Genomic DNA, 15,163 nt, shown 5'->3' on the forward strand with positions numbered 1-15,163 from the left:
AAAAAGTTCGTCTCTGGGCAAGGTGCACCTTGATGCACAGGTTGGGGTGCAATTACAATTACAAATCATTATCAAATTATTGTTGAGCACTCATAGCCATTTCTCAGTTTCTGCAAAGCCTTGTACATCAAAGCCAATGCACAAGATACTGAAGGTCACGAGAGTGCTTTCACTAACCTAGGTGTACGGGTGACCCTTGTACCTTCGTCCACCTCGTGTTGGCTTTTGACTTAATGAGCTGTGTTGAGATCGACGACTGCAACAACATTAATACTGTTATGGTGATCCTCTTGCATTGCGCAGCAGATTTCGTGATCATTTTCAGGGGTGCCATGCGACGGTCAACGTAGAGTGTCACCATTGAATGATGAATCATCAGTGGTATGCTGTTGCACTTTTGGGTGTAACAACCGACAAGAAAAACGTAACAAATGGGAAGCTAATATATACACATAAACCCTATGAAAGCTAAATGGGAGCTGTGCTTCAAAGCGTATGAACTGGGAAGATGTAGCAAACAGGAATGCATCAAGGAGGTTCTGCTGCAATAAACCCGACATATTTGTTAGAAAGAATGCCAGCAAGTGAGCAGTCTCTACACATCATAACATGGTGCAAGCTCATTGTAGCGACTAAATGTTGCGAGGTACCTGTGCAAAAACACATTTGAAGAGGAAACATGGACTCGCCTTGGTTACAATCATCACATCTCAAAGGCTAAGTGATGTGGTCCCTTTATAAGTGAGATGATGCCAGACAAGTCCTCACTTTCGTACAAATTTTTCAGAAATTGCAATGCTGCAGATTGCATAACGTCTAAAATCAGACCACGTAAAGCCTGATAATGACAACATCTAGGCACACACCTGGGAACTGCAGATTGTGCTCTGCAATGAGCAACAAAAATGCAAGAATGCAACACAGCACAACAAAGGCATGCAAACAGACAAGACAAGATGCCCACTTTTTATTTTGCTTCACATAATTTATTGTCAAACATCAGTAAACAACAAGGAAAACTAGAATGTCATGTACATAAGTCTGTAGCTTTATACTATTACAGAGTGGTTCTCAATTGAGCGGTCTATCACAAGGTGAAATGACATGTCCACAAAGGAGCCACCACTTGCAACTCATTGCTAATGCTGCAGTAGGAATCAAATTTTAGAATTTTATTTTTTCGTGCATGCAGTCTTTACATCCATTTCACAGGCAGTGACACCTGCTACTGCTGGTAGATCGAAACATGGCTTGGATCGTGCTTATTTTTCAGTAACCAGGGCTGTTAATTTGTGGTTTTCGAGACCAATCTCAGGATCTAAAGTTCATTTTGTACTTGCTGCTAAACAGAAAAATAAATTATGTTTCTCGTAAATTGCTTCAGCTATGGAATACACAATCATGTCAAACTCCAAGACAGATGTGACTAGTCAACACTGAATGCAAGAAAAAAATAAAGGCAAGTACACCACAAGCCACGCAAGCATTAGGCAAGTTGTATTGCAGACAAAAAAAGGCAAATCATCAGTGTATGTGCTTGATGCAACTGATACAAACTTGGTTCAGAAGGAGAAAGTTAAGAGGTACAATTTGCTGAAACAAAATCTTTTGATGACGACATACAAAAATCTGAGTATTGCAATAGGGCAGCATAGCTTTAAAAGCGTAGGAATTGTTCAATACATCAGTTTTCTAACCCTCTCCCCTACAAAAACAAATTTGTGCGTGGTTTATTCACTAACAGCAATTGCAGCAGAAGTATTGCCCAACTTACATAATGCTTAAATTTTTTTTATTGGACAGTTCATTGTTGTTCTTGACATACTTTCCCAATTTTTAACAAACACCTTGTATCATGAGCTTGGCCCAAAGTTTTGTAAAGAAAACTGATTAGTAATAACACAAAAGAACAAAGAAAAAAATTAATGCAAGATGACATGCACCTGGCAGCATGACTCATGTACACTAAACCAACAGTACAAATGAGAGTGTCTGTAAAGATCTGTGAGCGAGCACAGCTTTGGGGTTTCAGCAGACTGCGTATGGGCAAAACAAGATGCCCTAAACAATCGGGTGGATGTACAGAGACACAGGTGGTGCGCGAAATCGCCAGAATGTGAACAGTGGAGATGGGTCAGTCGCTGCATTAGTCCATCTGAGTGACAAACTTCATCCTCCTTGCAATACCTGCTGTGTGCATGTGGCCCTGCTTCATTCACTACACCAAAATTCCTCTTCGATTGAGCCATACCAGTCATTGAGCGGGTCATCAGGTGGTTCGTCGAGTGAGAAGCCATCGTCTAACAAGTCCTCGGGTGGTTCCTCGAGTGGGAGGTCATTGTCTAACATGTCCTCGGGTGGTTCGTCGAGTGGGAGGTTATTGTCTAACAAGTCGTTGGGCGGTTCGTCCTGTGGGTCGTCGAGCAGGCCTTCATCGTCTAACAAGTCATCGTCAACGTCAACACCATCCCACATGTTATTCATGTCGATAAATATGGCACCAGGCCTCAGCATGTCCCCGACCATCAAATCCTCGTCGTCTGTCAGAGCAAATGGTCACTCGAGTTAGAAATGAGCCCTGCGCCATTTGTGCGATAACCATGCATGTCCGCACTCGTGCAATACAAGTTTATGCCATGCTCTGATGTAACAACAAATGGCATCATGGTTCCCTTCACCAAGAAAATCACTTTACATTTTTCGCCTGGCTATACAAAGATGATGCATACCTATGATTTATTCTATGCAAAACAGGAAAGTCCTGCATTTGAACACAATACTGAACATAATGCATGCTGAAATGACATGTCTGTACAAAATCGAATTTTACACATTCACAGCGATGTGGGTCACAGGTGGGTTACGGCAGTTAATCCTTCTGTGTGGCTGTGCAGGGCTTTCCAGCAGTGTGCAAGTGACACTACTGATTGAAATCAATAGAGACAAAAAATTCTGGTTGGTTTTGATTTGACGTGTCACGGCACCATCTCTCTGCACCTCAATGAAGTTTCAAAGGCATCTTAGTTATGACTTGACACTAAGTTCTTGCCTCACACAGATGCAATTGTATTGGTAATGTGCCATTTTTCCTCTATTTGACTAAGTTAGATTTTTTTTATACCTACAATGCATGCATAATCTCAAAGGTTAATGAGTGGCTGTGTTGAACTCGTTGAGGCCTGGTCACATATAATAACCATCACAGCCACAATAAATTGTGAAACAGCTGTCAGTGATATGCTTTGCGGCCACGTAAGCCACTTCATTCAGCACTAACACCTTTCTGCATTCACAAATGATTATGCTAAGGAATTTGGTACATACGAAAATACCATAAGTTCATGTTGAACTCATACTAGTATCAGCATGGCTAGCAGGTGGAGATGAAGAAAGGATCATGTTGACACGAATGTTGTGTCAGAGCACTTGTGTCAATGTCTCTTTTTCTTTGTTAACTGCGCTGAATTCCCTAACCTCAACGGCAATAACTCAATTAAGATTCACACACATACGATACTGTCAACTATGCTTGTCTATAGTGGGTATGTTTATTTTGGACCTTGCCTTTGCTAAGAACCATTTGGTACATGTGCATATCTGAGCATATAGCTTTTACTGTTCTTTAGCTGCTAATGAGCAGCTGCAAGTAAACCAGTTCCAACTGCTTCTTCTCCGTGACAGTATCTTTTAGCTGTTATATGCAATAAATATGAAAGCCAACTAGCTAACAGCACATCTATTTGAAGCAGAAGACCATTTATGTTAACTACTTTGAGACTTCACATGGTCAGCCTCAATAAGAACTTAATGGTGATGCTGTTACATTCATCTAAGCAGTTCAGGTTTCCTGAATTGTTAGCTACGTAGCATTATGATGAAACTTACCGAGGTGAACTGTTATGCAAAGCTGAGCAGAAAATGCTATTTTTCACATAACAGGCACAACTAAGCTCTTAATCTTCATACAGCAGGGCTTGCAGCAGATGTATATGATGACTTTTAATGGCATCCCTTTTGAACTGGGGTGGTGAAAAATAGTCACCTAGCCTGTAGGAGCTGCTTATATATCACTATATTGTGACCTAGCACTCTGCACGAGAATTTTCATAGTGCAACAAAAAGACAGAAGACAGATGAACAACAGGGCAAGGCACCTGTACTATCGCTGGCTCACAGATCCATTTTCACATGATATTTTTCATTTCCAAATTTTGTTTTGGTAAAAAAAAAAGTAAAGAAAGAAACAAAGGGACCATGCAAGATATGGGTTGCTATAAACACTGCTGACTCATTTGTCGACATCCTCCAACAACTTCTGCTCAGACTTAACCCTTTCAGTGTCATTGATGTACCAGAATGTTTCTACGTTTCTGTCCTGCCATGTCACTAACATACCCGTACGCTATCGGCTTGTATGTGCACAGTCGCATGAAGTTGGCAAGCTCCGAGGTGGTTCCGCCATCTGTTTTAAATTTCTGGAAGCATATTGTCTCTTCTCTCTGGGTTTACTCAATCTGCGTCTTTGTTAGCGGCTGTGGAACGCGCCCGTACGTGGGCATGGTTGTGCTGTGCAAAGCGCGCGAATTCGCAAATACGAGGGCTGGTTCCTGGGTCTCGTACACCACTAAGGCCGCAATTCTTTGTTCGAATATTTGTGCTGTAGTGCAAAGCCATGAGACTTGTGTTTCTGCCATCTGTCGTATGTTTGCACAAGATTCTTTCTTTTCTTGATAATATCCGAGAAAAATATCTCGCGCTGCGGAGCGTCGCCTCCGAGAAAATGCGACACTGAAAGCATTAACAAATAAGATAATTAAGTTTTACGCACATAAACTCAATTAAATCATTATTGGATTATGGTAGCTAACTGGGCGAGTCGGTACATCTGCATGATCATTACACACAGCATGCACTAAGAAACACTGACGAAGAATAGAGACGAAACACGAGTGCTGACTCACGACTCATAGTCGCCTAGCCTGTAGGAGCTGCTTATATTTCACCATATTGTGACTTAGCACTCTGCATGAGAATTTTCACAGTGCAACAAAAAGACAGAAGACACATGAACAACAGGGCAAGGCACTCGCACTATCGCCGGCTCACGGACCCATTTTCACGAGATATTTTTCATTTTTGATTTTTTTTTGCTAAAGAAGAAAAGAAAGAAAGAAAGAACAGGGCCCATGCAAGATATGGGTTGCTATCGAGTCATGAGTCAGCGCTCGTGTTTTGTTTCTATTCTTCGTCCGTGCCTTTTAGTGAGCGCTGCGTGTAATAATTATGTAAATAATTATTTGCACACAATGAACAAAAATATAAAAGGCTTACAACCAGCGTGGACGGCATCTATCAATATACAGTGAACACTGTTCACGTAAATCCCTCCGTTATTTAATTTTTGATGATATTTAGTTGGACGGCTGGCATACAAGGAAAAGTATGCGGAAAATTAAGTATTACAAATGTCAAAAAGAAGAATGGCAATGGCTACAAGACCAGCTCTGATATCAAAACAGAAGAGTACAGTTAAACCTCGATATAACGAAACTGCTAAAATCGGCAATTTGCTTCATTGTACCGAAATTTGGTTGTATAGAAATGCGACCTTTTAAGCAAATAATTACAGCCACCGATCGCTCTTTTTTTTACACCGAAAGGGAACGCAGAATTTTCCGAATTATCGGCCAAGTGAAAAAAGCAAATTTGAAGGAGAAAACAATTCATTTTGATGAATTTGGGAGTCAGCAGCGAATGATACAGTTTCATGCCGTGTCGACGATATCTTCACTTTGGCAGTACGAATTAAGCAAAGCCAGCCACACTTTCGCGTGCGCTCCACCCCCATGGCTGATAGCGTCGCCCGCAATGGGACGGCGCTGTCATGAAAAGCACCGGCAGCAGGGAGCGAATGCTTCGTCTGCCTCTCGCGCCAACGGGTCACCAAAACTCGAGATTACACAACCTTCGATACTAAATGCGTGGGGAGACAGCTTACGTGATGCCATGCCGTCTCGGCACGCCCACTCATTGCACACGTGGCAGATTACCTCTAAAGCAAAGTGCGCGGCTGTGCATGCGCTCAGCCGTGCTTACAGCCATGCGCAGCCATGGCCGAGAAGCGTGCCGGAAATAAAAAAGTGCCAACTTATCCTTCCCTGCCCCACGGCCTTCACGCGTGCTTGATGGCGTTACCATGAGCTCGCCTGCCTCCCCCTCTATCCCTTTGCTTGTGCGGGAAGGCGGCACTCGAAGCCACCATCTTTGTTCTTCACCCTCGCACACTTTCGCTCGCACCTAGAGCATACAGTGCGCGGGCCGCGATAGGATCTTATCGCACTCAGACTTGATACGGAACACGATGCGGAACACGATGCGGCTCCACTTCGGCGGTCGCTCTTGTTGTGTGGTACACGATTTGAGAGGTGCATTTGGAAGCAGTCGCTTGTAGTTCAATCATTTGTCCATCTGCGTCTGCGGAAGTTTCCATTTATTGTCTCTGCATTCCTTTTAGGCAGAAACGAAATTTTGTTATATTGAAATCGTACACAAACATACTTCGTTATATTGAGGTTCCAAATACATGATGTTCTATGGACAAGAGGTCATGAAAAGTTAACTACTTCGTTACAGCGTCAATTTCATTGAAGTTCGTTATATCGAGGTTTAACTGTATTATAAAATTAGCATGGCTAATGTAAATGACTGCACTTACAAAAGTGCTCAGTACATACCGTCATAGTCACTTGAGTCCCAGTACTCATACCCAGCTGCTGAAACGAACAAAGGGACGGGCCAGTGCATCAGAGTATGAACAGAAATACTGTTACGCACCTCACACAACATCACTACTGCAGCACATGTCCGAAGACCACAGCTGACGGTATAAACAAAGCGCTGGTCTCCCTCACTTCAGAAGGCAGGTTAGAAATTCCTGTGAATGCAGCGCACTCCCTTTAATATGAACACGAAAAGACCACGAAAATAACCCATTCTTATTAGAAGTTTACGTAAAGGGAAGCTTAGTCAACAAGGAAACAAATGTTTTCGAACAGTTTCAGTTGCTAGAGGATTCCAGAGTTTATCTTAAAGGCCAATTGCAACAAAATTTCACTAGGACTAAATTGAATATAAATGCCTGGCGTATACTCTCAAAGTAATCTTGGCAAAGCCGCAGGGCTGGTAACCACCTAATTTTGTTATTAGCAGCTATTAAATAGCGCCTATGCACACAACGTGTGCACCTGGCGATAAAGCAGTACCGATGCAGATATGGTGCACACTGAAGAACCGTACGCAACTGTTTACCTCTCAGTTTTGCCATGTTGCCCCTAGGCAGCCAGGCGTATTGCTGGCTCGTCATTTGCGAGATGACCTGCATCCCTCTCGGCATGCGTTGTACCTGCTGCACTCATGATTTGAGCTGTTGCAAGAATGCCGATGCATTGCGTGGCCGTCAGGCGCTCGAATACGTACTCGAGCACGAGCAATGGCTGCGCATTACGCAACACTTAGTAAAGGAAGGCCGAACACAGCTTTCCTGTCGCAGCTTTCCGAGCGCAAGCGTGCACTGCGGCATGGCAGGCAAGTGCGACGCAGACCAGCCAACGCCTACAAAGCATGCAAACTGCAGTAGACGAAGCTGCACTTCAACAGCACAGTCACTTACCCATCAAGATCTGCTTGGCAAACACTTTCTCGAGTTGACTATAAGTACCATATGCCGCAATGGCGCATAAAAACCAAAGGTAACATTCAAAAGCAAGTTGTATTCAAGGGCGGTATTCTCGAGCGATCAATTCTAGTAGTGCATCACCTTGAAGGTGTTTTGTGCGTCTCTACATCGGACGCGTCGAAGTACACGAAGGAAATCCTTCCCGACACAGTGCCAGAAACGAGCAGGAACCGCGTGCTGCATTTGTCACGAAGGAGAACACGACGCAGTGGCCATGGTGTACATGCGGTGGCAAGCCATGCAGGAATGCAATGTCGCCACAGCGAAACGGGCCAATATTTATCCCGCCGCAGTCTGACCTGTCTGGTCGTGAGATTATGCACACTTAGCACCGAGCCCCTCTAGCCCAGTTGTGCGAAGCCTCAGCTAATTATCACCCTTCACTACATGTGGCGGTAGTTGTCGGGTTGGTCTGAACAGTCGATGAGTCCGGCACTTCCAGCGTGCCAGGCAACAGCCGGTGAAGCCTGATAAGTCATGCCAGAGATGGTAAGATCGCTAAAATTTTAGCCTGCACTTTAAACGTGACCCACAGCAGTCCAGCGATCAGGTGTTGCCGCAGTGCTAGCGGACAAGTGTGTGGCGAGCGAGCGCTTATTTGTTTGTCGAAGGCGCAAACTCAACACAATCGCTTCAGTAAACCCGAACAGCATGCTGCTGTTCAGCCAAGCTAGCGTGCGATGCGCCCCGTTCCAGTTTCTCCGGCTTGCGATAGGACATGTTCTATTCCGGTACCAGCCACATAAGACTAGAGTGTCCAACTTTCGTCGATTTAGCGTAACTGCACTGCACGTGGATCGCTTCCGCGTTAAGCCGGACTATACCGCACCTTTAGCTTGGCCACCCCAATACGCTCTTCTTTGAGCGGAGGCAGAATGCATCGAGGCCCTGCTATTGAATGTAGACAGCCAGATAGAGAAAACATGCTAGGCTCGGAGAACACCTAGCATTAAAAGAACATCGTGGGTGTGCAACAGCCTTGTCACAGTGCACGAAGCAGCTAAGAAAGCATACTAACTCGGTGACTAGCAGACGTGCAGGACCTGTTCACTGATACACCAGAACGGAATACAAGCAAAGAAAGCAGGGGGTGCTGGTTCGCCACATGCTTCACTCTACGTCACTTCCGCCGAGCGATAATGGCATCATTCTTTTTTTCCAGTTTCGGTATGAAAGACCCATTTTTGCGAGCTCTTCGTGATGGGTTGAGCTGCATTTCAAGCACAAGATTTTGCACAGAGGCTACCGCATATGCAAACTATCTGAAACTAGGCTTTTTACGCAGTCGAAAATTTTGTTGCAGTTGGCCTTTAAATGGGCCTTCTGAGCCAAGACTTTGTAACGATGCTTTCTGCTCAATTCCATGCCACCTGACCTCATTTTAATTTATTTATAACCTGAGTGTGGGGTCGCGCTAGCCACTGATGAAGCGCGATGAGGAAGAGCACCAGAAAAAGCATCGCTTACAAAATTGCAGCCTTCTACAGAAACTTAGGCAGGGGAATAGACAAATTTTCTTGAAGCACATTTTGGACCCCCTTTTAATTCAATATACAAGGAACATTCCGAAAGTAAGCTTTGTCACTTTTTTTAAGGAGAAGATGGTACACCGGGAGAAACAAACAATCACCATAAAATCCACGCCCATTGCTGGTTCAATGACGGAAGGAGTGTCAGCGGAGGAGGAATGACATGCACAGAGCGCTGAAGAAGAGAGAGTAGCAGCAGGCCGGCGTGCCCAAGGTTATTCGAGTACAAATCACGATCACAGAAATACGTGTTCTGACAACGTGGTCACTAATGGAAGTGCATGTTGTTATCCGGTTTGAATGGGCACGGGGTACTAGTGCGTTCAGTCATCCATGAATGCCTACACATCGTGTACGGTGAAGAGGTCATGTATCAGGCCTTATCTCGCAGGGCACCGAGTTTTACCAGAGTGGTTTCTACAAACTGATCGCAAGCTATGACAAATGTCTCAACGTCAGTGGTAACTATGTGGAAAAATAGTGCTAGGTGTATAGTTTATGATGCCATGGTGTACTTCTTTTGGCAATGAAGTTTCCATGTGAAAATAAATGACGAAGCTTACTTTCAGAATGTCCCTCGTATATACATTATACTGTAACGATAATCACAATTTCTGTGCTTGCAGCATTAGATGGGAAGAAAAGGCCCGAAAAGAAGAGAAAACACATACTGTGTGCATGGCGTGTTCATATATACACACTGCATTGCTATGTGATGCCTGCAGTTGAATGTTTAACATCTGCCACTACAGCTGTGATGCTGGCTACACTCCCAGGGGTAGATCTAGTACGCATACAAATACCCAAGAAATTAGATGGGAGAACAGCCACCGCGTTAAACCGCTCATCCGGTAGGGCGTTACATACGTAATGCAAAAGATGTGGGCCCAGCTCACACCTGTGGCAAGTTGCTTTTGCGTCTATTTTCATTTCCTTTTTTCTGATCATTTCAGCTAGGGGTGTGCAAATGCTACTTGAATATCACCGCATCGAATAGTGAACTGTTCAAATAATTAGGTGTGAAGACCCGTGCAGTGCTGCACGTTGCATGCGTCGCGGTGGAGCCACTCGTGCTTGATGCCGCACAAACGACCCACGAACTTGTGACCCTCCCGATTTTGGAATCTTTGACAGGTAGAAAATCACGCCAAACCTGACAATGAAACAGCGTCTACTCGTTACTGTTACTTACTTTACTGTTTACTTAGCGTTTACTCTTTACTGCCAACCGTGATCGACCCGCACAGCACCAACGATGGTTACGTGCGACGCGGTAATCAAGTCATTTGATGCACGGTCCGCGCTTTTCTCTGTTGAACAGATTGACCTTATAATAACCCACCTGCCGTAAAGACAGGAAAGTTCTGTATTTTAGAGGAAAACTGTAAAGCAAAACTTTCTATGCAATAAATGATTGCCATGAAACAGGTCTGGTAATAAACTGAGAACCTCATTGTATTCAGTACAGCATAGCATCATTAATTCTTTATCTTTAAAGGAAAAGAAGCACTAGGTTCGATTCAAAAGACATTCTATTGATACAAAATTATTTTCCAGACCTTCAAGTACTAGAAGTGAGCTGTAATTAATGCTGGCACACTAATTTGGAGTTCTCTTTAACAAGAGTAGACTGTGCTGCATATGTTGACTTCTGTGTGCTTAAGTTTTTGATAGCGCGCTACATTCTTGACATGTAATGTCACAAGACTCCGGAGCATGCCCAACCTGTTTTCTTGCCTAGAATTTGTAAGCTATAAATTTTGTAAAATTTTCTGGGATTCAATATTCGATTCAATATGCACTATTCGGTAAAGGTGTGTGATTACTCGAACATTCGATTCCAGATAATACGATTCCCCATACACTAATATCAGAAACACTCTCGCACACCATGGAAGAGGCAAAACAGGTGCTGCATGATGCTGATTTGCTGCACATTTGTAAAGGAGCAGGTGAACCACCAATACTTTTATGCAAAAAACAACTATGAACATGCCTAGAGGGTTTGGATTGCTATTGTGACTCTAGATTGCACAAAATCATGCACCTGGTGATGGCATTGTGAAATGTTTATTTACCATTTGGAAACAGACTCAGTGTTGCAAAGAGCAGCAGTGCTGTTCTTATGTGTGTGCGCTGAACGTTTTCTTTTGAGTGCAGCTTCTGATAAGCCAGCTGTGCCACCAGCGTATGTAAGAACTTTTCCGAACGAACTTGTGTGCTCACAAAAATGTTTGAAAAAAGAAGAAAAGAAAACGAAGAAGCTTGGCTTTCCTTCTCTTCGTTGTTTGTCTTCTGTTTGTTAGCCAACACAGTGGAGCGTACTATAGTGTGGTTTTTCAACCTGGCAAGGAGACATCCAACACGTGTGCATGCATGAAAGGTGCAGGTGAAAGACACAGCAGTATCACCTGCGTGTTTCTGGGAGAACTGCTTCACTGTGGAGCCTTCCTATGGCCCACTAACCCTAATCTAGTACGCTATACCGATGAATGCGTGGAGTGGTGCCATAACATAATGTGCATTCTCTGCTTTTGTATGTCGCACAGATTGGCTTTCACAAGCGGACAATAAGCCCACAGAAACCACCCATCCTAAAGACTTAAAAAAAGAAAAAGAAAAGAAAAGCCCTTCCATTTTATGGAACAAAACCAGAAAGCAACTTTCTAAGCAACAGAAGATTGCCATAGTATGGCCCACTATCAAACTGAAAACCTCATTGGTATTCAGGACAACATAACTTTGCTATTTCTTTAGCTTCAGAGGGGAAACAGGCAGTTGATTCCATTGAGCAGACATTCTATCAATAAAAAATATTTCCAGACCTTTGTATATGCACCGAGTTATCAATGATGGCATATTAATTTGATGTTCCCTTTAATAAAAGTGGACCATACTATACTGCCCTATTCCAAGTACCTAACCCTCATATTCAGAAATGCATCTTAACTTGAAGCCCATGCTTGACTTGATATGTAAACGACCCCTGGTGCGAACGCACCTAAAATGCTCATTGCATTTCCTTTGGTGCATTCACAACAGGAGTAATTTAAATTAAGCCAAGCGCGAGTTTCAAGTTAAGATGCATTTATGAATACAGGGGTAAGTTACTTATAGCTAGTAACATTCATGTTACATAATGAGAGTAGATTTCTGAGCAAATGCAGCACCATGTTTTCTTTATGGCCAATGTTTGTAAGCATTGAACATATCTTTCAGCATTCAATATTTGATTTGATATTCAGCTTTCTTTTCTTGATTCAATTCAATATTCGATTTGAAATCTACTGTACAATTTTTACACACTCCAACTATACTCTGTATTTGCACACCCCCAATTTCTACGCTTCATTAGTAAAAACAGGTAATATCCCCTGTGCTTTTATTGGCTACAGTGTCTGCTGGCTTCATGTGGTGAGCACTTTATAAAAGTTTGCACGTTCAAACGTACTGGGCAGTATAGGAAGTTTGTTTAATGTGCTAAGCACGCGATATGTACTATGTGTCACAGTACTAGAACAGCCTACGCTCGTTACAATGGACGAACGTACAACAAACCCACGTACAACAGATTTTCAGATATAACGGACCATATCTTAGCTTTAGTTTGTTCTACCTATTTTATTAATGCAACAAAGTTCGCTTTTAAAGGACCGTGCTACAACGGACTATCGGCTACAGCGGATGATATTAGCAGCAATTTCTGTCAAAATTGGGCAGATAAAATGGACTTTTGCCGTGTTGACACGGCTGGCAACTGATTTGTGAGGGTCAGCCGACAATTGCGCCCCAATATCTTGCATGCGAGGGATGCAGGAAAGCAGGACGGAAGCGCACCGTCTTCTGCGCGCGAGGCACAGGGTGGGGGTGGGGGGGAGGGGGTGGCGGTGAAGGAAAGAGGGGGGGTTCTACTCCAGTGGCTGCTGCTAATGATGCGGCCGCGTGAGTGCCGTATTTTGAAAGCGATCTGCGATGTGGACAAAGTGTGTGCCTGCGTGGGCGCCGTATCTTGAAAGTGATCTGCGATGTGGACAAGGTGCGCCCAGTGTGGGCAGCTTCGTATGTGCTGTGCTTTCGATGTATAGTACATGTTGAAGGAAGAGAGAGCACAAAGGTCGATTCGCTCGCTGCTGCTGCCGCGCTTACCCTGCGTAATTTGCTATCGCAATCGATGCTTTTTTTTTCGGGTGAAACTGCGGCTTTTTTTTTTCCTACTTTCGAGGTTCGTCACTCGCTCTTTGCAATAAAGTTGTTAGACATTGCGACGAAAGTTTCGGAAGAGAGGAGTCTCGGATATCGCGTTCTTCGGATAAAACGGACATTTTTTGTTGGATTATCAGGGTCCGTTGTAATGAGAGTCGACTGTATATACCAAATATCCTTCACGCACTCAGTTTGTGAGCAGGGACAATAACGGAAAATAAAAATAAAACAGCCCTGAGCTTCACGCATCTGTACCTTCATACTCGTACAGGTCCTGATCCCAGTAGTCGTCATAGTCGAAATCTGCACAAAGAAAAAAGACAAACAAACGTAGTTATAAAATGATTACTTAAATGTCTCACTTTGTGTGCTTCCTTTGTGTCCATCGGTTCCCACGCTGTAGCCTTCCACTATGTTCAACCAACAAGCCCAACTAGTTACTCTGCTCAGCATGACTTTTACGGTTTAATCTTCTCGAACCCACTTGCGCCTGAGAATACAAAACTTTGCGGAGGCTCACTGAAGTGAAATGGTCAAATGATTGCAACAACATACATGTGAGAGAAGCACAAAGAGGCCTGAGACTGCCATAAAGTTAACTTTTAAGCATGAACTGTCTTTATTTCTTTTCAACAGAGACTGTCAGTCGCAAATAATAAACTGTAAATTAATCGACTGATGAGGTTTGATGTCACAAACAAACACCTGAATTATGAGAGGTGCTATAGTGCAAAACTTCAGATTAGAATTTGGATGACCAGATATTTTACAATGTGCATCCAAATCAGAGCACATGAGTATGTTGTGCATTATTCAATAATAGGAGTGTGGCAGTGGCGGCCCAGAACTCGGCATGCAACCTTGTGTCCAGCAGCAGAACACCACCGAGTAACCATGGTAGTTAATAAAGTTACATATTAGTAGTTGCCTAGCCAATCAGCAATGTGAGTCTTGTCAAGCTACACAGGCAAGAAAAAACTGCAACAAAATGTGCTCCAGAGCACCTTTTTCAGCTGCAGGTTTAGAGTGAACAAGGAGTACACAAAATATGTCAGCCAATGCACAACTGCAATGATGCTGGTTACTCTTCAAAGCCACAAATATTGCATGATGCTGTGAGCAGCTATAGTAATGGCTGGACACTACCATAATTGCAAAAATCTAAAGTGCACTTTTTTTCCAAGAAAATGGGTCTGACGATTGCCTGCACTTTATATAGAATCAAATACGAACACAAAACCGTGTTCACAGTGTTGGCAACTGCCTATCTACCATCAGTCGTCGGACAAAGCGTCATCGCCATCACAAAATGGCGACGGAGCATGTTTCGTGAATATACATGAAGTTTGCTGTGGGTTCATTTTCTGCTTGACTACAATCTGGAGCGTCATTCTTGACCAATAACTTTCAGATATACTATCACTTTTGCAAGATTTTGTATAACTCTGCAGCAAATGCGTGGGCGTACTATACGGGCACCAGCATTTCCGGCGCAGTGCTGAGCTTGCCATTTGCAGATAGTTCCAGGGACGATCTCGGCCGCCTACTTTGACAAGTCAAATGCAGTCATGTAAAACTTCGCGAAAGTGATAATAGTGTCTCTAAAAGTTACTGCTTGAGAATACCACCTCTGTGTGCTTGGTATCTGGCCAATGAAGCACCAATGTGTCAATGACGTGGCACTTTCTTTATTAAA

At 43.5% G+C, this 15,163-nt stretch overlaps 1 protein-coding gene across 2 annotated transcripts in view; it reads right to left on the bottom strand.

Moving 5' to 3' along the window:
- Positions 1 to 964: 964 nt before the first annotated feature.
- The window catches only part of LOC142576191 (putative RNA-binding protein EEED8.10), a 72,276-nt gene continuing 58,077 nt past the window's right edge, over positions 965 to 15,163 (bottom strand). Inside the window, exons 19-21 of one of the 2 annotated variants that reach the window (XM_075686203.1) lie at positions 13,723 to 13,770; positions 6,735 to 6,770; positions 965 to 2,540 (exon numbers count right to left, since the gene is read on the bottom strand). In XM_075686203.1, the coding sequence (XP_075542318.1) occupies positions 2,212 to 2,540; positions 6,735 to 6,770; positions 13,723 to 13,770 (413 nt within the window). In that variant the 3' untranslated portion in view covers positions 965 to 2,211. Of the gene's footprint in view, positions 2,541 to 6,734; positions 6,774 to 13,722; positions 13,771 to 15,163 lie in introns of both variants that reach the window. The other variant, XM_075686202.1, reaches the window with a different exon arrangement.

This window comes from Dermacentor variabilis, chromosome 3 (assembly GCF_050947875.1).
Source record: "Dermacentor variabilis isolate Ectoservices chromosome 3, ASM5094787v1, whole genome shotgun sequence".
Lineage (NCBI taxonomy): Eukaryota > Metazoa > Arthropoda > Arachnida > Ixodida > Ixodidae > Dermacentor > Dermacentor variabilis.